The 23,058-nt window shown below is 39.0% G+C and overlaps 1 protein-coding gene across 2 annotated transcripts; it reads right to left on the bottom strand.

Moving 5' to 3' along the window:
• Positions 1 to 936: 936 nt before the first annotated feature.
• On the bottom strand, positions 937 to 22,953 carry CIR1 (CBF1 (RBPJ) interacting corepressor 1). 2 transcript variants are annotated; one of them, XM_032209362.1, is made up of 10 exons: positions 22,747 to 22,953; positions 19,596 to 19,690; positions 18,590 to 18,663; positions 16,739 to 16,749; positions 16,589 to 16,644; positions 15,008 to 15,056; positions 14,724 to 14,841; positions 7,152 to 7,258; positions 4,207 to 4,292; positions 937 to 1,876 (listed from the first exon to the last, which is right to left on the bottom strand). In XM_032209362.1, the coding sequence occupies exons 1-10, from the start codon at positions 22,816 to 22,818 to the stop codon at positions 1,204 to 1,206; spliced, it is 1,341 nt and encodes a 446-aa protein (XP_032065253.1). In that variant the 5' UTR covers positions 22,819 to 22,953; the 3' UTR covers positions 937 to 1,203. The 2 variants fall into 2 exon arrangements, with proteins under 2 accessions (XP_032065253.1, XP_032065259.1); XM_032209368.1 differs by having other exon boundaries at positions 16,589 to 16,641; positions 22,747 to 22,942.
• Between the last annotated feature and the right edge of the window lie 105 nt (positions 22,954 to 23,058).

The following is a 23,058-nucleotide window of genomic DNA, read 5'->3' as shown; positions in this document are numbered from 1 at the left end:
ATTTCACCAATAGCTCCAATGTTTACAGGGAAGTCAAGGATTTTAATTTTCAAGTAAGGGGAAAACAGCTCTATCTAGTTTATATTTTATTTTTATTGATAATAAGCCCATAGAATGTATTTTCATTCTGTGAACATACCACCACTTTATTACTTTGCATTCAAAGGCCACAGAGTTTAATTGTATAAGTTTTATTATAAAACTTATGATGACAGTTAAAGATGTAACATACATCAAAGCTCAGCTTTGCAAAGTGAGTCACATTTCATTTTTATGCAAAAATCTCAGCATGGTGATGCAAAACTCTACAGAAAAACAAGCATTAATGAAGATTTAAACTATAGCAAGACTTAAAAATTGCTCGGCGTCCCACTAATGAGGTCTACCACATCCTTCAAATCTTAACCATAACAATCTGCAGTTTAATAAGATAGGGCTGGAATTGATGTTATATTTCTGTAGCGCATAACACTTAGAAATTTGTAACACAAACAATATTTTTTCTCAAGTACTGCAAAATAACTGACACTGTGATACCAATGGGAGTCCACACATTTAGATGGTTGTGATGAAGATCTACTATCACAAGGACAAAGCACATTGGCCTATGTTGAACAAGGCTGCTCTGTTGCTTTAACTTAGGCAACCATCCTCAAAAAAAGAAACTAAAAGTTCAGATCAAAATAATCCTGTTTGTATGCCTCTTAACAGGAATTTTATTCCAAACCACATTAAATCCAAACAAAATAATTCCATGTCTCTGGAACGGCTCCTTTTGTTTCTTGAAAGGCTTGTCTAGATATATTATTTAAAGAAACAAACACACTATTGTTGAAACTCCAGTACTGCACACAAATATCAATGGCAAAAGAAAGCTAGATGTACCAAATAACTTTTCTTCCCGCTCCCCTCCACCTCCAAATTAAATGATTCCAATGGAAAAAAACTGGTTTGTGTTTATTTGTTTGTTACATGATAGATACAAGGTAAGTATACAAGAATGTTTGAAGTGTGAGGCTGAGATTTTTCTGAGAGCTTATAGGACCTAGAAGAGCACAACTGGAGCCCTTCCTAAGAGGTGAAGAAAGAAAGAAAGAAAGACAGAAAGAAAGAAAGAGGGAGGGAGGGAGAGAAGGAAGGATGGAAGGAAAGAAAGAAAGAAAGAAAGAAAGAAAGAAAGAAAGAATGCGCCACCCACTTTCTCTATTTTCTCCTCTCTTTGCTTCTTTCTCGGTGCTCCCTCTGGCTGTATTCATCAGGGTGGCTCTTTTTACGCTTCCTTTGCTCTCTGCTTACCTCTGAACGGTGGCTTTTTGCTTCTTTACTCTTGTCTCCTTCCTCACTCCGACTGTAGTAAGCCCGCTGTCTTGAATCAGAGCTCTGCCTGCTCCTCTCCCCCTTGCTGTGGCTCCTGCTTGCGTGTCCGTGTTGCTCCGGTTCTTTTCTCCCCTCTGAGTTTTCCTTTTTGCCTGTGGGGTTCCTTCTGCTCTCACCGGAGCCCCATTTGTTGTTCTCCCAAGGAGGATCTTCCTTTAAAAGCCGAGACTTCTCTCTATCTTTGTCCTTGTTATCACGGCTGCTGGAGGAACCTTTGTAGAGTTTTTCCTTCTTCCCCTTATCATCATCAGAATCACTGCTGTCCGTCTCTGAAAACCGGCTTCTCCTTTTTTCCCGAGAATCTATTTTTCTGCAAGGGGCTTTTGTGTCTTTGCTGTTGGAATCACTGTCGCTGCTGCTTGCTGAAGACTCGCTGGAGGATGCGGAAGAGGCCCGGCTCTTATGTTTTCTGTGTTTACTTTTGCTTTTTCCCTTCTGCTGCTTTTTCTTCTTTTTGTCTTTCTTCTTCTTCTTCCTCTTCTCTAGGCGATCTAGTTTTCTTTGATTTTTGAAGACAGAAAAATTGAGCAATGAAACAGAGTGGCATAACAGGGCAATCCTTTTTTTTTTTTAAAGGTCAGCAAGCAAACTCTACACTCTAATTTTAGATTATAAGAAGTTTATTACCGTATTATTATTTTTTAAAAAGAATCATTCCCCAAACTTTCCTCTCGACTCTTTTAAAGCCATCCTTGATACTGTATATCCTGATCTAATAAATGTGTTTATCCGCTTTTTTTTAAAGATTACAGCAAACTTGGCACTAAAATGTTCAGATACCAACAATTATGCCTCCACTTGAGTACTTGAGAGACCGCCTGCTGCCAATTACCTCCAATAGACCGATTAGATCCCACAGATTAGGCCTCCTCCGAATCCCATCTACCAGCCAATGCCGACTGGCGACTACCCGGAGGAGAGCCTTCTCTGTGGCTGCTCCGACCCTCTGCAACGAGCTCCCCGTGGGGATTCGAACCCTCACCACCCTCCAGGCCTTCTGCAAAGCCCTTAAAACCTGGCTGTTCCGACAGGCCTGGGACTAAAGAGCTTTTGCCCCCTCCCTCGAATGGTATGGTTGTTGTGTGCTTTTAAATTGTATATTGTTCTGTTCGTCTTTTTTATCCCTTATCTGTACCCCTTTCCCTGACTTGGATTGTGAGCCGCCCTGAGTCCCCTTCGGGGAAAAGGGCGGCATATAAATGCAATAAATTCAATTCAATTCACTTCACTTCTGTCACAGAATTTAAAAGAAGTGTGATTTCATAGCAGGATTGCTACAGGTAGTCCTCAACTTCAACAGTTCATTTAGTGACTGTTGAAAGTTACAACGGTGCTGAAAGATGTGAACGATGACTGTTTTTCATAGTAACCTTTGCAGCATCCCCACAATCATGTGATACAAATTCAGATGCTTGGCAACTGATTCAAATTTATGACAGTTACGGTGCCCCGGGTCATTTTTTGTGACCTCGTGGTAAGCAAAGTCAATGGGGAAGCCACATTCGTTTAACAACCCTGTTAGTAACTTAGCGACCGCAGTGATTCACTTAACAATTGTGGCAAGAAAAGTCGTAAAATGAGGCAAAACTGACTTAACAAATGTCTCACTTAACAACAGAAATTGTAGGCTCAGTTGTGGTTGTAAGTCGAGGACTACCTGCATTATCCCAGTTTGACTAGGCAATGTGTGAACTGGAACATGTTCGTCAACGTGAGACACTCTCCCTGCAGAGTTCCCAGCCAGATCCAGCAGCTACCACTTTACATGTAGGAAGCTACTGAGATAAACAACCACTAATACACTGGTGGAGGAAGCACTTCTTAGGGCAGCGGTCACCAAATGGACCCCGAGAAAATTTTATTTGCATTTTTTATATTGCACTAAATACTATTTACCTTTTTTAAAAAAAAAAATCATATTAGTGGTCCGCAGGATTTAAGATTATGAATTTACTGGTCCCTGAGGACTGAAAGGTTGGTGACCCCTGGCTTAGGATGCCTCACTTCCCTCTTCCTGCAAAGGAGATGGAGATAATCCAAGGGATACATGTATTCTGTTCTAGACATCACACTTACATTGGAGTGCATATATTTATTTATCATTTAAATCCTTAATTTATCTGTCCCTATACACTAGGTACCTAGGTATTTAATCGGAGTAGTACAAACATAAAATATAAAACAAATGGATCAATTATGTACAAGCTCTACTTTCCTAAAAGCCAATTTTATCAACTATGGTAAAAAAAGAGTGGGTTAATGTTGGATCCAGTTAAGAGCAAATGACATATTTCCGAATGATATCTTTTTGTTAAAAAAATATTCCATTATCTTTCAGCTGTAGTATAGAATTACCCAATGTAATTTATGTGTTTTCTCATCATAACAAATTAGCATATAAAATAGTATTATAAGGGGAACAGTTTAAGGATCATGCAATCGCATTCTGCAAATGCCAAGTACATAAAGATTCAAGAATGTGCTGCTCACGCAGCAAAGCAAGAGGAAGGGATTTCAGAACCCCAATAACCCCCAGATCACAGCAAATCCCACTCAAATAAGCAATGAATGACAATGCACTTAAAATCATGGGAAATGATAAGCCTTGATTAAATATTCTGTACAATTATTCTAGAATAAATAAAAGCACAGCTTTCAACTTCTACCTCAGGGCTGTCAAAATCTCAGCCCGCAGGCCGGATGCATCAGGTGCTGGCCACGCCCACACCCGGTTTAACGAGGGGGGAGGAAACTCCCGCTATGTCACATGACGTCGCCATGACGCCGTGAATTTGACACCCCTGCTCTACTGCCTCATGATATAATTACCTCAAAAGTTTTTGTTTTTGCTTCGTTGTCAAGGATTTCAGAAATTCTACTTCTGGGTCGTCTTCTGCCTCGCTTGCAACATATTCCTAAAATAAAGAGATTGGGAGATACAGCTACAGAACATGGACGTGAAGGGACAGTCTGGAGATTACAGAATATAAATAATATATTTTGAAAGATAGTTGAATAAATATTGTTTTGAGAGGCAGAATGCTGAGGCAGATGTTGTGACAAAGAAAAGAGCACCAAAGGTAATGCACAGGAATAGGGTCAACTGTCTGGCTTACCATATTTTTCGAAGTATAATACGCACCTTTTTCCCTCAAAAAAGAGGCTGAAAATCTGGATGCGTCTTATATACTGAATACAGCATTTTTTGCCTCATGAAACCCTGCTCCCTTCACCAAAATGGCCTTGCATAGATTTTAGGAGGCTTATAGAGTGCTCCTGGGGGTTGGGGAGGGCAAAAATGAGTGAAAAATGGGCCATTTGTTTGCTCAGTTTCCCCCCCTCCTAGCCCCCAGGAGCACTCTATAAGCCTCCTAAAGGCTACGCATGCCCTTTTTTTTGACAAAAAATGGCCATCCTTTGCTCGTTTTTGAGGGGCCACCCCCCCAGGAGCACTCTACAAGCCTACTAAATGCCATTCATGCCCTTTTTTTGAAAAAAAGGGCCTATTTTTGCAAAAAATTAGCCGTTTTTAGGAGGTCGGCAAAGTGCAAAAACTTTTTTGTCTCTTCAAAATCTTGGTGTGTCTTATACTCCAGTGCGTCTTATACTCGAAAAAATATGCTACTTAAGGGGTTGGTTGTTTTCAGCCACATCTCCCGCCCTCCTTTTTTATACCCTTTTATCCAACTGGAGCCCTTCAACGTTTAAGTGTATTAATCTGTAACCATCCTAACATTACAGGTAGTCCTCAACTTACAACCACAAATGAGCCCAAAATGGCTGTTACTAAGCAAGCCAGTTGTTAAGTGACTTTTCCCCAATTTTATGACTTTTCTTGCCACAGTTGTTAAGTGAATCACTGCAATTCTTAAGTTAGTAACACGATAGTTAAGGGAATCTGGCTTCCCCGTTGGCTTCGCTTATCAAAAGGTCGCAAAGGGTGAGCATGTGATTCCGAGACACTGTAACCATCATAAATATGAATCAGTTGCCAAGTATCTGAATTTTGATCACAGGAAAAATGTTCACAAATCTCTATTTTCAGTGCCATTATAACTTCAAACAGTCACTATAGTTATAAGTCTAGGACCACCTGTACTTTGTCCCATGTGTAGTGCAGTTTAAAGGCAGCCTAGGACCCATCAGATACTCCCCCCCCCCAATTCCCAGCCTGAATAGCCCATTTGGAGGACATTAGAAAACCATGTTCAAACAGTATCGCCTGACAGTCCTATTTATAAGGATCTTGTGCTATGGAGCTCATATGAGACACAACAAGAAGCTGAACCTTAAGGACACACAGCATCTGGAAACCTGTATGAAGGGTTCCCTGGTACACTCTGAACTTGCTTGTTTTCTTGTTTTCGTTCATTACCCAACCTAGGTAACTTAGACTTATATACCACTTCACAGCACTTTACAGCCCCCTCTAAGCGATTTACAGAGTCAGCCTATTGCCCCCAACAATCTGGTCCTCATTTTACTCACCTCAGAAGGATGGAAGGATGAGTCAACCTTGAGCCTGGTGAGATTTGAACTACCAAATTGCAGGCAGCCGGCAGTCAGCAGAAGTAGCCTGCAGTTCTGCACTCTAATCACTGTGCCACCGTGGCTCATCACTGGTGCTAATAAGGGGCGCTGTTTGCTCTCTGTATTCTAGTCGCTTGCCCCATCAGTGTTGGTGGGACCAAGCTCAGAGAGCACTAGGGATCCCTCATTATAACCTTCAGCTACAAATATTCTCCTTTTTTAGAAAATTGTATCTTGCTATTAAGGGTAAAGGTTCCCCTCACACATATGTGCTAGTTGTTCCCGACTCTAGGGGGCGGTGCTCATTTCTGTTTCTAAGCCGAAGAGCCAGTGCTGTCCAAAAACATTTCCATGATCATGTGGCCAGCATGACTAAACGCCAAAGGCACACGGAACGCTGTTACCTTTCCACCAAGGGTGGCTCCTATTTTTACATATTTTTGAACTGCTAGGTTGGCAGAAGCTGGGACTAGTAACGGGAGCTCACTCCGTTATGCGGTGCTAGGGATTCGAACCGCCAAACTTTCTGATCAACAAGCTCAGTGTCTTAGCCACTGAGCCACCACGTCCCAATTAATCTGCTATTAAGATGCTCCTTTTGCTGAGAAAGGTCTCTGGTCGGTAAGCATGGCATCATGTTCTTCTGTCCGACATCTGAAGGTGGTTTAACTCTACTGTAGTGAGGTAAAATCCAAGAAGCAGGACAGCAACAAAAGAAATAGCAGCACAACTCCAGCCCTGGTGACATATCCCCATCTCTGATAAGCAAAGGTTTACCCTACATTTGTCAAGCTTCCCTTCTGGTAGCCATGCAGAGAGAAATGATACAATCTCCAGCAACACACAGGGCAGTATTCAGAATTGCACCTCCAAACTATGGCATCCCCTGGTCGGCACTGTCATTATTTTTCCACCCAGGGATAGAATTAGATAAAACAGCTGCCATCATAAGCAAGTAAAGAAAAGTCAAAGCCATTTCCTCTAGTAGATAATCTCTACTAACCTGCAGGAGGCTTTTCATTTATTAAACTATGGATTGAACAAATTCTAGACTATTATTCCAGCTAACAAAAAAAGAAGAAAAGAAGAGGAAAAGAAGACGGTATTTTAAGAGACACAGAGCTTTCTCTACCTATCTGGCGTTCCTACGGTTATGCATATTACAAAAACATTAAGCAACAATTCACAACCGATCACATTTAGATTTACACACATTTTCAGCTTACTGATAAAAAGATCATTACCTGGGATGGATCATTTGCGGTCAAGTTTCTCCCCAGTACATTTTGTTTCAGCGCAAACCCACTGTTTCTCATCTCCGCTATTAGCTCTGAGGGGTGCATCGATGGCCCTGTTCACCAAAATCACAGTCTGAATGTATCATTTATATCTCTCTACCTTTTTGGGACTACACAGTGGGAAATTCAGTGGAAGCTTTGTTAAGTAAAATCATAGCTAAATCAACGCAATAATCTTCTGCTGAGCAAATAATCAGATACGATTTTCTAAAACAGCAGTCTGGAGATTCAGAATAGAAAATAATTGCATTTTTCTTTTAAGTGCAAGGGGATTCTCTCTTCTTATGTAACTTTGTCACATTGAAAGCAATATATTTTAGGTAAGGTCTGGTGATAAGCATTTGATACAAGTACATAAATTGTAGTACAAGAAACCAGCTTCCAAACTAAAACACTTTCTGACATCAAGGTTATGCATTAGAGCAGGTATTCACACACTGCATGTGTGCGTGTCTATGGGCCTGAGCAACCCAAAAGAGAGTCACATTAAAAAAAAACACCACCCCCTATTACAATTCACACTGGGCTCTGCTGTTCCTTTTCCAGTTCAAGCAGGAACCCAAGCAGACAGTGTTTCTACAGTACAGCAGGCAGCTATAGGACTGTAAAGTCAAAGAACCTTGGCAATATATAGATTCATTATTAGAAGTATGCAGCATGTTTAATTTCTGCCCTAACCTTAGTCTAATGAAGTAGTTTTAAATCCCCCTCCCCTCCCGATCAGCTGGGACTCGGGAAGCAGAGAATAGATTTTTCTCTCAAAATTTTTTTTATTTTTTTATTCTCTTCTAATGTATACTTTAAGTATACATTCACATGATTGTAATTCTTCTTTACATTTATCATTCTTATACATTTATTATTTCATTTAATAGGATATAACATACAGTTTGGGTTGCTTTATTTATCATCCCTTCCTTCTTTTGTAACACCATCTTGTTTTCCCTTTCTTTTCTCCCTCCCTTCTCTACTTCCTTCTCTGCTTCCCCTTCCTTCTTCCCTTACCTTTCTCCTACTCCTACTTTTCCTCTTCCCCTTCCTACCCTCTCTCTTTCACTTTCTCTCCCTTCCATCCTCCTCTCCTTAGCTCTTTCTTTTTTTACCCGCCTTCCTTTCATTCTCTCCTTCTCTCTCCCTTTCTTTTTCTATTATTGTTGGTTTATATTTCAAAACTCAGTTTATGTTTCCTTGGGATGGTATTTCTGCCAACCCAAATATAATTTAGTATCATTAAGCAGAGAATAGATTTTTGAGATTTCATGAGCATCACCATGCTGAGTAGTTTTTGGCATCTTTTCTCAAGTTTCCATTCTAATTTATAGCCTAGTGTTTCTTAATGGTATTAATGTAGTTCAGTCTTGCTTAGTTTTTTCTAAAATGATTCAAGGTCAATCAGGTGTTGTTTACAACATGATGCCTGAAAATCAAAATGGTTTTAGAGCACTTTTAAAAACATAAACACTAGATATGTTGTTTAAATGTTAACATTTTTAAAATCCTTAATCTAGCATAAATCCTTGTGAAAACAATTTTAAAAATTAAAATATATTTTATACATGTAAATAGTAGGCATTTTAAGATTAAATTCTTTTGCTTTTAAAGCTTAGCTAGTGCTTCTATTTAGGGCGTATTCTGCTTTTAAGTTTATTTAAGGATTTAAGGTCTATGTATTTATGAAAGTGTTCAGAATTCATTTTGTTTGCTCTTATTACTGCCTCTGCTCCAAAAGGATATACATTTTTCCTTTCCTTTAACTAAAGAGATTTCTACACACTGGCTTTATTTTCCTACATACTGTGCAGAGAAATTTTACCTTAATGAGATTAATGTTTCCTTAACCAACTTGCCTTATTTATCCTATGATTAGCACCCCAGACTCAATCTAAAGTGGTACCATTGCAAGTAAAAAAGCAAGTCCTACATAAGGAATTCTGAATTGGTTTGTTTTAATATATAATGTATTCAATGTGTTACATTAATATTATAGCATGAAAGTTTGCTGAGAGTTAAGCATCTTCTTATGGCTTTTGTTATTTCACAGCAAGAATTGGGCTCATCCCATTTTCTGACGGTGAGGTTTGTAATTCAATGCACTGTTACTGTACACAACTATAAGCTATGTAAAAGCTGACTGGGTTACAGTTAATCGCCAGCTGAATCAACAGTGTGATGCCATTAAAAAACAAGATTAATTTTAAAAAAATCATCTGAATTAACAAAATCACATTTTCAAACGAGAAGGAGTAATATCAGTTTAGTATTCTTTCATTATGTGTTATGTTTATAATATACGGTACCTTTCCCCAGAAGATCAAGATGACAAGCAAACTATTTTCCTGATTAATTTAACCCTCAAATAAAGAACATTCCAAAAAGAATATGGCTGGTCCAAGTTTTGATAGTTAGTTAACTTGAACTCTTTCCATCCCAGACTTACAGTATCTTCTGACTCCACACTGGTTCTTATCTGGATTTCTCTCTGGAGTCTTGAGTGTCCCTTCAAGTAAATCAGAGGTGGGTTTCTACCAGTTTGGGCGAACAGGTAGTGGTAATTTGGTCTTGGTCACAGAACTGGCAGCGGCCGAGGCTGGCCACGCCCCCAAACCGGTTCTTCAGTCACTGCTGCCGACATGTTTTTTAGTAGTTTTTCATGTTCTTCATGCATACGCAGAACAATTTACAGCAAACTGCGCACACCAGTAGGAACCCACCCCTGAAGAAAATGAGGGACAAACTGAAGCAGGCTTAGAAGACAGCAATGTTGGATGAACAAAAATATGGGAAACACTTTCTTGGGGAAAAAGGAAAAATTGAGGAAGTATGTGTGGAGGAAAACACAGACATTGGCAAAAGTATTCAAGAACTATTAGCAGATTGTTAAGTAGGAGAGAAAGGAGAGAACATGAGAAAGAGAGTGAAAATAAACCTGCCTTGAGTGCATAAAAGGAGTCAGAGGAAAGCCTGACAGGTTTTCAAGTTTCTATTATTATCTCTCACAGCAAGAAACTAGGGTTTCACTAGTCCTTGTGGTGACCTCTTCTCAGAGCTGACCTCAATTTTGAGAGCCTCATTACTCTCTATTCCGAAAGGCACTTGAACTTCACTTTTGGTTGTAGAGTTAGCGTCAGATCCTCAGGACATTCCGCTGTCTACAGCACAACTTGCTGATGTACTGTTACAATAAACCGTGTGGCTGTAAAATTAACAGCCCTACACAGTGTCATGATTATGTCTTAACAGAACAGCTGAGACAAGGTTCGACAACTAACAGCCCAACTAGAACTTCTTCACTCCCGTGGGCCTTTGAAACAAAAAAATTGGAAGCCAATTTCTGGGTTTTTTTACAACTTTTTGTGAATTGTTTAGGTCAGCCAGTAGACTTTCCTACACATCACTCCAGGTTGGGTGATTTTTGTTCCGGGTCTGCCAAAGGAAGGGACAGCCTAATGGTCTGTGCTTTTCAATGAAAGCAATGATCCATGATGAATAATTAGCAGAACTTTATGCCAAGATTTAGAGTTGTATATATTTGATGATTCAGCTAGGAGACAAACCCCAACTGAGAGAGCTATAAGCTGAGCACAGAGTTTGTGAGAACATATTGGATTTTCACTTATCTACCAGAGAGGTGGTCTAGAATGATTGACCAGGTTTGAGAAGAACTGGATGAAATGAGAAAGTAGTTAGTAAGTGAAGTCACACCAGGGAATTGGGAAGAACTGTTCCAACATTGCATGTTAATTGATGTATGAGTAAAAAAACAGAGGCATGGAGAAAGGGTTTATAGTAAGGGGAGGTTTTACAGCCTTTTTTCACTCATACTTTCTCTCTTATACCCTACTGTTGCCTCTTTGGAGGTCAGCACTGCAAAGCTCATGCAAATAAAAACTTTCCTATCCCCAGCAGAAAAACAGTGGCGAGAGTTGGTTCATGTTTCTCTTGTGCCGGCAAAACCAATGGCCAAGACTTACTAATTCCAACATTTGAGTCACCTGTGAAATTGCAGGCATATAATAAGCAAGTGCCCAAATTGCTCCAAAACCTAGCATTTCAAAAACTTCATAGATTCCCCTCTCAAGAGCTGGGTGAACAAATAACTACATCTTTCACATCAGATTAGAATATAGCAACAACAGGCCTTGGATCAGGGGTGAAATTCAGCTGGTTCTGACAGGTTCTGGAGAACCGGTAGTGGAAATTTTGAGTAGTTCGGAGAACCGGCAAATACCGGCTGGCCCCAGAGTGGGATGGGAATGGAGATTTTGCTATATCCTTTCCCTGCCACACCCACCAAGCTACGCCCACAGAACCGCTAGTAAAAAAAAATTGAATTTCACCACTGGCTTGGATGAATGACCTCCAGGGAGAGCCACAGTTTCACCTCTTCTGTCAATGAAGAACAATGGCTTCAAAAGAGCCATTTAAAATACCCCCCCCCCCCTTATACAGAATACGACTCTGCCATAACAAACTGGAGGGCCAGAGGTAGTGTTCAGAACTTTGCACTGGGTGCTCAGAAAGTTCCGGCAGCCAAGGAAGAGAGCAAATGTCACACACTATTTCATCTCGTCATGTTTGTGGCTGGGGAAAGAGAGTCCCTGCCAAGCTGTCCTAGCCCCTCCTTTACAACGGGTCATCCTTGCCATGTCTGTTTCCTGACTTGGCCTATCTTGATGAGCTGATAATTTGTTTGGTGAAAACGTAGTGCAGGAGAGCATAAGATTTATCAAACAAAGGACAGTTGTTTGGCCAGAAGATTTATGGTACATAAAGTGTAAGAGGGGGGAAATTCCAGTAGAAATTTAGGATAAAATTCTTAATTATATGAACAGTTTGACAGCAGAGCCAGGGAGCTTTCCTTTCTGGAGATCGGCAACTGTCAGTCATTTATTGTGGATGCTATAATTCTGAATATCTTCAGACATTATGATTCAAAGGTTTCCTTAAAACCTGTATTTCGAAGATTAATTGTGAATATTGCATTTAATGCACTGGATTAGGAACTGGTTGGCTGGAGCCTTAAAGGAAAGAAGCAGTCATCACCGTAAACTTCTGGATGAAGACTATTCACCCTTTTTTAAAAACCATGTTAAAAATAAAAAAATCTTCCTCCAGGCAATTCAAATATATGTGGCAAAAGTAGAGTGTTTTGACTTGCTGTAGAATAACTTTGACCAATTTCTCTCATGTTGTATTATTTATTCTGGTTTTCCTAGCAAAAATTCAGAACCCTACTTTGGTTCTACTTATTACTTTGCTAAATACTTGTATGTTTTTCAGCATTTTCACATTATTTTAAATGCTGTAAAATAAACCTTTCGAGAATCATAGGTAACAGAGTGAATATGTAGCAGAGGGGAAAATATGAAGTTTGATACCATATGGGAAGGTAGAGAAAAGGTATCCTAAAGATGCACAATGTCTCAGTATCGTTTTGCGCTGAGAAAGCACTGCACATCCTATTTAAAGGTGAGGTCCTTAAAGTGATTGATACCACTACTTTCCATTCCAGTTGTCCAACAAGGGTGGTTGCTCTAATCCTTTTATAAAAGTCGGTGTGAGCCTCCAACTCTTTCTGATCTCCAACTCCTAACGGCCCTACCCAGCGAAATGAAAAATATTATAATCCAATGCACTTATTTTTAGTATTCCTGCTACTGAACATATTATAGCAAGAAGTGGAGTAAAAGCTTCCCCGTGACCCTCAAAACCGCAGTAGACAAACTGCGCTCGACGAAAGCGCGTACCTGACGTCATCAGCAGTGCGACGAAAAAAATTAAAAATAAATTAAATTGAAATTAAAATAAAATTAAGGCAAGCCGATTCACATAAAGGTAAGGGTTAGGTTTAGGGTTAGGGTTAGGTTAAGGGTTAGGGTTACGTTAAGCGTTAGGGTTAGGGTTAGCGTTAGGTTAAGGGTTAGCATTAGGTTTAGCGTTAGGTTAAGGGTTAGGTTTAGGGTTAGGTTTAGGGTTAGGTTTGGGGGGGTTAGGGTAAGGTTTTGGGTTTAATTTTAAATTTACCGCTCATAGCGCGATGTTTTCGTCGCGCTGTTATGACGTCACGTACGCGCTTTCATCGAGCGTGCTTTTGTCTACCGCGGTTTTGTGGTGGAACCAAGCTTCCCTGGGGATAGGTGTGTACATCTGGTTAAAAAAAGGCTGCTAGAAATAGTAAATTCTACTTCATTGTGCCCATGTAATGTAAAACTAAGACTAAACTAAGACTTACGGCAAATTTTAAGACAACTGCAACACTAATGCCCCCTCTTCCGTGAGAAACAACATGGCATCACTTAAGTTCTATTATTTTCAGATATAGAGGAAGGGATGACTGGCAGCTGCTTTGGATGATCAGCATCTGACCTGCAAAGTCTGTTTGGCTTCTGAAAGAATCAAAACTGTTTTTTCCCGGCATTTCCGTCATGGTTTGATAACAGTAATAACTGATACCAATAGTTTATTAGAAAGCAAATGGTTGCTTTCAATGAGGAAATGCTTGCCTAATTATTCACACATCATGCCAATGCTGTCCAACTCAGGTAGAAAAGTAGAGCATAAAGTTTTGCCTTTTTTATTACGATAGTAAAAGTTAATATCAGTATTATTTAAAAAAAAACAGCTTTGGGTAAAACAGCATTTTGATTGCCTAATTTAACTTTATAAAGGATGTAGTAAATCTTATAGTGGGTCTCGGTAAACCGCACAGCTGGAACATTCTCTCACTGCTATGTGGTTTCCAATGATCAAAGTGAAGTTACTTTATATGTCAGACTAAGATTTCATAATGGAAATAAATGCATCATCGGGGGAGTACAGTTGTCATGAAATAATTACAGTCCTGGGAGATTACAGCCAAGGCTGTACCCCAGGGGTGTGATTATCCCATGATAACCACATCCAGTGAAATTGCCTTATTGCAAAAATAATCTCCATTCACCAGCAAGCTATATTATTCAATAGGAGACTTTGGAAAGTGGAAAGATTACATTTTTAAAAGTCTGAATCGACAAATGGATTAGCATTACAGTCGAGGAATAAGGAAGAAAAAAATCCTATCGCAAATAAGGGTATTATTTCTTTTGGTTTCTTGGTATGGAGTGGTTTTGCTTTTAAAGTACTTTTAGAGAGTTCTCATTAGCTCCTTAAAGGCATTTTTTTTTCAATAGTTTGGGGGCAATCATTCTGAAATCATTCTATCCGAAATATTACCATGGGATCAGTTATCTGTTTGTAGGTGGGATACAAACCTGAATGTATAATTTTGTGGTTCTAATATTCATAGAGAACTCCATGCAAGACTAAGCACTGGAATACTGACTGAATCACAGTGGCTGGAAAATTCATTCATTCACACAAAAATACTTTCTCTTCACCTAAGATACCTGAAAGCATTTACCAGAAGATCTTCGATTCGAATCCTGCAAAGTTAATTGTTGCTGAACTCAATAAAATACAGATTAAATACAACACAATATTATTTGACAAACTTGACTGAAATACATTTTAGACACCTACCTGAGCCATCATTGGAAACGGAGCTTGCATTAATTCCAGAAAGGCCAAATAAAGGACATTCCCGGTCTGTGTTAACGTGGCCCCACTTGTGACATTTAATGCATCTCACATTCCTCACCTGCAAATGATTCATATTGACTTAATTTCACATTTCAGTGCAGCATGTTTTACCCCATTATATCCAAATTAAAGCTTTCATACTACAAGCCTAATATCATTTATTGTATGCTACTAAATACATGAAATCCACCTAAAATAGAAGGAAGGCAATGCATAAAACTTGCCTGGATGCCAAACGGCTGGTCTCTAATGTTCATGTCATCTTTAGCATATCTGTTAAATACAAAAAAAGACACATACATATATTATTTATGGATTACAAAATATATATATAATTCCTAGTTAGTGGGGATACAAACAAGATAAAATGTATGGCTTCAATTGTTAAAGGTGCAGAAATCGCAGCATCAAAATGTTTCTGAATTCTAATTTATTCACATTTATCCAAAAAACATATAGATATAGATTTGGTTCTTCCTGACATCAAGAAAGGCTAAATAAACAGGGAAATCTCCACTTATGGTTCATTTAACACGATTTCTAAATAAGAGTCCAAGATTGCTGCTCCTTGGGGAAACTTTAATTAGATGGCAAGAACAACCATTATCTACCCTTTGGAAAATCTGTTCTCACCCTTTTTATTTAGGTTGCAACATTTAGCATGGCAAGGCTATGATGCTTGTGGATTTTTAGCCATCTAAAACCGTGCTCCTTTCATTTGTTTATTTGCTTTCCTACTCTATTCATTATTCTTACTGTTTTAATAGAACACCATTACTTCTTAGTTTTTATTGTTCTATCTTACGCACCTTGTGCCTCTGCTCTTTGCGGTTTATGCTGCTTCAGGTTTAATGCAAATTTAAATTGCATAAGACTCTGAATACTCTTCTGTTTGGGATGCTGCATTTATCTTTTAAACAGAACACTAATATGCTGACATTCTGAATAAATATATACACCAGAAAGATATTAGCAAGATGGTTTCCTTGAATTTCCTTGTTCTCTCCATCCTGGGCCGTTTCAGGAGGGAAAGTTTTATAAATATAGCAATAGCACTTAGACTTATATGCTGCTTCACAGTGCTTTCTGTAAGCAGTTTTCAGAGTCAGCCTACTGGCCGCAACAATCTGGGTCCTCATTTTACCAACCTCAGAAGGATGGAAGGCTGAGTCAACCTTGAGCTGGTGAGATCTGAACTGCCAAATTGCAGTCAGCCGGCAGTCAGCAGAAGTAGCCTCTAGTATTGCACTCTAACCACTGCACAACCTCAGCTCTTATTATGGAACTTTGTTCATACTTTTTGAATGTACTTATTATGTATCTGCTGATGGAGTGAACTACTTGCAAACACCTCTGGCTCTCTCTTGCTATAGACTTCATCTCCATTGAATCTGCTTCAGAAGGCTGAGATGTGTTCTGAGACAGATTTAGGAACTCCAGACAGGCAGCAAAGAGCAAGAAAAACTATGTAACGTGAAGTCCTTGAGTAAAATGCTAGATATTGTATGAAAGTAATATCTATAAACACAGAATATATACTTTACAACATCAATATTATTCTTGGATAATTTTTCCATTTATATCCTTCCAAGATTTTATTCTAAGACCTGATATGGTAACTCATGAATTCAGCTGATCTATTTCTGTGGGGAAAAATACAAAAGGTATTGTCTATTTAAAAGGCAGTGCCTCTGTTTATTTTGTGAAATATACAGCTTGAGACAAGAAGTTTCTTGCTTAAAGAACAAATCCACGAAAACAGCTCTCAGAATACATTAATCAAATTATAAAGCAATATGTCTTACTTTTCACGTGGAGCTACCTTCTGCCATTCAAATTTGTAATCAGTTTCTCCCTCCTGCTAAACAACAATACATAAACTCAAGCTGTTATTTATATACACATTGAGATTTTGAAATATGAGAAAACATGACTAAATTAAACATCAAAATTACCTCTTTGGTTTCTTGTTTGATGATCATGATGAAATGGCAGGGAATAGGACAAGGCAGACCATTAGATGAGACATATAGTAGGCAACCGGGATATCAAAAACATTCAGATCATGCAATTCACAGACCTCTGAAAAACACCTTATTTCATAAAGTTAATCTACTGAAATTTAGGTTTTATTTTTTAAATTATGCATAACCAAATGTGCGAGTTATAGATTTATAATAAAGACTGCAGTTTTATGTAATCATACTCAAGAAATTCACCACATGTAGACTTACTCTTCAGTAATCTGATACTTATTTCAGGATATTTTTTTTCACAAAATCAAAAATACTATATAAGAAGAAGGATATTTAACCCCCTATTACATGACCAATCTGCAAGGATTCAAGTTTGAACCAGAAGAAGCATTTCGGATCTTTGCCTAAAATGACTCAAAGACTAGAATCTTCTAGAATATTTGACAAGAACACAGGATCCTCTACAACTTCCTACATAGCATTTATAGCAGGGGTGTCAAACTCACCCCCTAGGGGTTGGATGCATCACACACTGGCCACATTCAGGCCCTTTTTAGCGAAGGGGGGGAAGAGTTGCCAAACATCACGTGATGATGTGTTGTCGTGAGTTTAACTACCCTGATCTATAGCCTTTGTGGGGGGCATATGGAAGATTAAAAATTTCCCATGTATGCCCGCTACCACTTTTCCAGCAGTGTTTGTCAGTCGGCTGTTAACCATTCCTAGCAAATGAATGCCTCATTTGAATACAAATTTGTACACTACTTCCAACTATGGCAAACTACTTCCAACTATGGCAAATTACCGCATTTTGTGGCAGACTGTTCCTAATTTTAAATCCTGTGGCTAGAAGTCACTTTACCGCAGCTGCTTTTGAAAGTTACACATGGAGGATTAGCAAGGGTGCAAGAGTGAATATGAGCTGGTTGTTGTTTAGAGGATCAATTGTAAGTTCATAAATTTGCTTTCGGTTCTAGAAGTGATAAGATGCTCTGAACATAACAATATTTTGATTCAGTTTACAAGAAGTAAGCAAAATAGGATATGAAATCATGTCCACTATAACACAGGATCCCACTTCTGAAATCAACAATTGTGGGAATCACTACAAATTTTTCCTTTTGCTAACACTGTTGATGAAGTTTCTGGTCTCTCTGAAAATCTGCAATATATCTATTATAAAGAAACTTGTACCAAGTCAAATCATTGATCTACTTAATGGAATGTTGCTATTCCACACTCTTCAACTGACACCATCCAGATCAGTGGTGAGTGGGTTTCAATTTATTTTACTACTCATGCGTATGTGCAAAAGCATCTGGGCAGGTGGGCAGAGCCTCCCGCTGCCGCCACAACTGGTTCGCCTGATCTAGGACGAACCGGCAGAAACCCACCTCTGATCCGAATGTGTTAGATTTCAATTGCAAAAAGCCCTGTCCAGAATGGAAATTGAAGCTCAACATATCTGGATTACATAAGATGGCATCAAACCTTCACAGGTGAAAGACATTTGGTCTTCCCCAACTGCACCAGCTCTCCTGTGTTTGAGAGAGTGGTCTTTCTCACCCTTATCTGGGTACTCCCAGAACTGAAATTGCCTGCTAGCAAAATATTTACTCCTCCAGGTGTTAACCGTAACTCTCTAGTACTTTTCAGTTATAATTTTAAAAAAGGTGAGGGGAGATAATGATGAGCAGATATATGAGAAAGAATCTGCAGGAAACATTTGTAACAATTAAAACAAGATGACCAAGAACACTTTGATGAATGTTATAGTTCGGATACAATTGTTAGTAAACATTGTGTTAGTTACTAAACAACTAAAATTACCTTTCTTTGCTCCAGGTGGCGCTTCATACATAAAATTTAGACCATTCTTGACACGTTCATCTCCCATAAGCAATCTTTATAAACAAATAATAAAATTGTTATATCACAAGATATATACATTGATTCAAAATATATTTTAAAATAAGGGTAGCGTGTATCCACAATAAGATGTAGCTCATTTTTTACTAGTAGAAACTTTAAATATCTGCAGTACATAATAATTCTAGAGTAAGCAATAATTACTTTTCAAACCCTGGAAGTTCAGCTCCAGATGTAGTCCTAGGCTTGGCTTAACTTTTATCCCAAACATTTTAGTTTGTCAAACACATTTCTACTACACCAATGGGGCTGATAATATTTTTCAAAAAAGAATCCACACTGATATTCTCTGGTCTTTCAGTCTGAGCAGCACATGTGATCCAAGGCTAAATCCTTAGGAAGTGAGGCAAAGAAAGATTTGCAGACTGTAGAAAGTAGAAATTGCTTCACAGCACTGCTTCAGACACACTTACTCTGTTGTGGTACCTATTCTATGAAAAAGCATCTTCCATGGGATCTGGATGGCCCTCATCTTCCTGGCCTTCCATAAAGCTTTAAAGACCTAGCTTTTACCTTTAGCTCTGGAGCTAGGATGTCATATGAATCCAGCTCTTTTTTTCGGCCTGCTATTGATTGCATGATGAAATGGATTGTTTTGAATCTTGGGTATATTATATGTGTTGGTTATTATTATTTTCAACCATATTGGTTGTTATTTTGGAGTTTTTATTGTTTGTCACCCAGAGTTCCATTTTTGAGCTGGAGGGCTATATATACATTGATTAGATAAATAGCATCTTTCTCAGAGATATTTACAGCAAATAAAATATTTCAATCATGTACTGAACCGTTATAAAACAAACATGTGTAATAAAGACAACAACTAACAGAGTCACACATTTAAAGGGTTATACTTTGATTGCAGATTTTTATCACCCAAGTGTAAAAATAATGAGCCACATCTCACCTGTTATCATAAGATTCTTGCTCTTTAAGATATTGCTGCATTAATTCTTCTTGTTTCTTTCTGTCATAAGATATTTTCTGTTCTGCCATCCATACCTAGTTAGAACAAAGTGATTTTGCAAAAGAAGTTTTTGGCATTCCTGCAAAAATTCCTCCTTTTTCTTTTTTGAATTTCATATTGCATCCAGACTGCTTTAAAATTCTGTAATTTTAACCATTACTGAAAAAAAATATCCAGGTGTTCTTGAAAGACTCCAGTCAGAAATGATGGGCCTTTTAACAGAAATATTTAATATAGAAGTTAGCTTTCTTACTAGAAACTGAAGATGAACTCCAGGTCACTATGCTCCATGGTACTACTATCACTATGATCCATGGAACATTTCAGAATAGTTTGCCTCTTATGGATACTAACACCTCTGTAAAGGTCAAGAGATAATTTGATAGAAGCAAAATGTATGTTCAATGACAATCTATACAATTGAGTCTCTATGACCCTCCTTTGCTTGAGGATTGGTAAAAAAACACCCCTAAAGGTAGCTGAACCAACGGATTTGCTCATCAACCTCTTGGAAGAAAAAGACACTTGAAATGAAAGAACTAATAACTGATTTAAATAGGCAATTAACATGCTTAAAAAAACCAGGAAGATACAATTCTACAGATTCTGATGAATAAATCAATGGAAACAGCCTTGGTGCTAACATTGTCTCTATAAATGACATTTATATTATTATTTACATACATAAGTAGATTACTAGTAATCTAACTTATTATTATTAATAATAATAACTTATATTATTAGTAATCTATTTAAATATGTAAATAATTGAGAACAATTTGAGATTAAATGTGAAGTACTTTTTTTACAATCCAGGTTCAATTACAGGAGAAACTTGTTATCAGAAAAATCACTAGGAATGGTCTAATACATTTTGCTGTTTTGGTTGATAGACAAGGTCCCTCTCCTTTTTTCACTAGAAATTTGACTTCGGAAGTTTCATGCTATATCAACATCTGCTGATTGCTTATTTGAGGGGGGGAAAAAGCATAACTCCAATGAGTTCAGTGAGACCCATTTCTAGAAAAAGATTGTTGCCTAAAAAACTGCATTAATATAAATACTAAATAACAAACCTGGCAATTATACTTAGTTTACAGTTTAGTATGTCTTTTTTTTTGTGTACCTTTGAGTCAAGTTTTTTTTACTTCTGGCAACTGACTTGACTATAGCCCCTGTGGGTTTTTGGCAGTGTTTTCTGAAATGATTTGCATCTCCCTGCTTCTTAGGAATGAGAATGTGTGACCGGCCCAACGTTAACCAGCTGGCTTTGACCCTCAGGAAGAGCTAAAATTCATGGTCTCTCACTTTCTAACCTGACGCCTTAACTCAGGAGTCAGCAACCCGCGGCTCTGGAGCCGCATGTGGCTCTTTCATCCCTCTGCTACTGCTCCCTGTCGCCGATCAGATCCACAATTGATAGAGCTTTCAATTAGGACAGGTAGAGGAAAAAAGACACCGTGCTAGGAGGAGACTCTATGGTGGGGGAACCAGACTTTTAGTTGGCTCTAGAATTGAACGGGGAGCTTCCAATTAGGACCGGAAGTGTTTAAGGTTGCCAACCCCTGCCTTAACTACTACACCAAACTGGCACTATACTACCCACAAATTGTCATATACGTCCAGAAACATGGATTGATATATCATATATAATGAGAATACAGTCTAAGCACCAGTCCACATTACATTTTCTAGATATCTTTGTGGATGGCACACCTACACCTTCAAACCCAACTTCAGGAGAGTTATTCACAGCGTCAGTATAAATGTATATTCTCTACAATTTATTTATTTATAAATAACACAAAGCAACAAACTTATCTAATGCTGTTTTATCCTCTTATTGTCCCCAAAACGGCAATACTGTGAAGTGGCTAAAGAGAGTAATTGGCCCAAAGTCACCCAGCTAGCTTTCATGCCTAAGCGGTGAACTAGAACTCCCAGTCTCCCAGTTTCTATTTTGATGCCTTAACCATGAGACAAAACTGGCTCTATGCCAGGGATAGACAACCTGATCTACTTCAAGTGCTTTTTGACTTCAATTCTCCTCAGTTCATGCCAGCATGGCTGGCAAGGATCGATAGGAGTGGTATTTCAAAATATCTGGGAGATTTCCTGATTCTGCTTTAATGGATGATGCCTGGGGATCCATTTGACAGTTGCTCCTCCTAAACTCTTCCATTGCTAATTCCTCCATCCCACTTCATTTCTGCCCCATCTTTATTCTTAAGCATATATAAAACAAAACGAGTTACAGCTGCAAACCTAGAGTCTAGCAGCGGGCACCTGATTTAAATTCAATAGGATATGTTGTGGAAAAAGAAATGCCTAAAACTGGGAAACAAAACAAGACGTTATAATATAAAAGGGGCACCCTGTCCCACTCTTTGATGAGCAAAGAGGACGCATAATGGAAACAGTAATTTCTGGTCCCCACCAGGACAGTTATCTCTAAACAAAATAAAGCTAAGATAGGAAAAGAGTGGGGCTAAATTGGCAATATGCTAGATTTACTTATTTACTTTGGAGGGCAGAAGAGATTTCTTTTTTTGCACCCAGGATGCATATTTGAATGAAAAAGAGATTTTTTTTCCCAGGGAAGGAAAGAAAAACCGACAGGGAGAACTTCCAAAAGTTCCTTTAAACTGATTAATCAATACAGGTACTCCTCGACTTACAACCACAATCCAGCCCAACAGTTATGTTGTTAAGTGAGATAACCGGTTTTGCCCCACTTTACTTTTCTTGCCACAGCTGTTGATAACCCGGTTGTTAAGTGAATCCAGCTTCCCCACTGACTTTGCTCATCGGAAGGTATTCCCCACGATCCCGGGGGAGACATTGTAACCTTCATGAATATGAACCAGTGGCCCAGCATCCCAATTTTGGTCGCGTGATCGTGGAGCTGCTACAACGGTCGTTAAGTGTGAAAAACCTCCCCCCCAGGGACGTTGTAAACTTCCAACCGCCGCCCAAACGCTGTAAGTCGAGGACTACCTGTGTGTACATAAACATCTCCCATTCAGGAGAGAGGCGCTTCTACCCCGGCTCTCCTGCGGAAAATGGCCCCGACCAACGGGCCGCCGCTCACCTTTTTAATATTGGACTTGGAGGCGGGATGGAAGTCCTTCTTGCACATGAAGTTAGCGAAGGATTTCCCCATGGCGGCGAGGAGGAAGCAGCTGGTCGGAGAAAGCGGCGGCCCTTTTTACGTTGCGACGGTGCCTTTTTGGCTTTCTCCGCCCCGCTTCTGTTTACTTCACCCGGCCCAGCTCAGGCTTTGACCCGGGACTTCCGGGGCGAAACCGGCAGCAACAGCGACGTTTTGTACAAGCGGGAGGAGGCCGGAAAGCAAACCTGGCGGCCCGCCTGGTAGGATTGGACGCCGGCTGGGAAGGCGGAA

This window comes from Thamnophis elegans, chromosome 1 (genome assembly GCF_009769535.1).
Source record: "Thamnophis elegans isolate rThaEle1 chromosome 1, rThaEle1.pri, whole genome shotgun sequence".
NCBI classification, from domain to species: Eukaryota; Metazoa; Chordata; class Lepidosauria; order Squamata; family Colubridae; genus Thamnophis; species Thamnophis elegans.
The sequence above is the reverse complement of the archived record's forward strand: the minus strand, read 5'-3'. Positions and strand labels throughout refer to the sequence as shown.

Excerpts from the sequence above, each read along its gene's own strand:
- CIR1 (XM_032209362.1), bottom strand. The coding sequence starts at position 22,818 with ATGGGGAAATCCTTCGCTAACTTCATGTGCAAGAAGGACTTCCATCCC. Across the intron at positions 19,691-22,746 it reads CCAAGTCCAATATTAAAAAG|GTATGGATGGCAGAACAGAA; the intron begins GTGAGCGGCGGC and ends TGTTCTAACTAG. Across the intron at positions 7,259-14,723 it reads CGTTTCCAATGATGGCTCAG|GGCCATCGATGCACCCCTCA; the intron begins GTAGGTGTCTAA and ends TTTGGTGAACAG.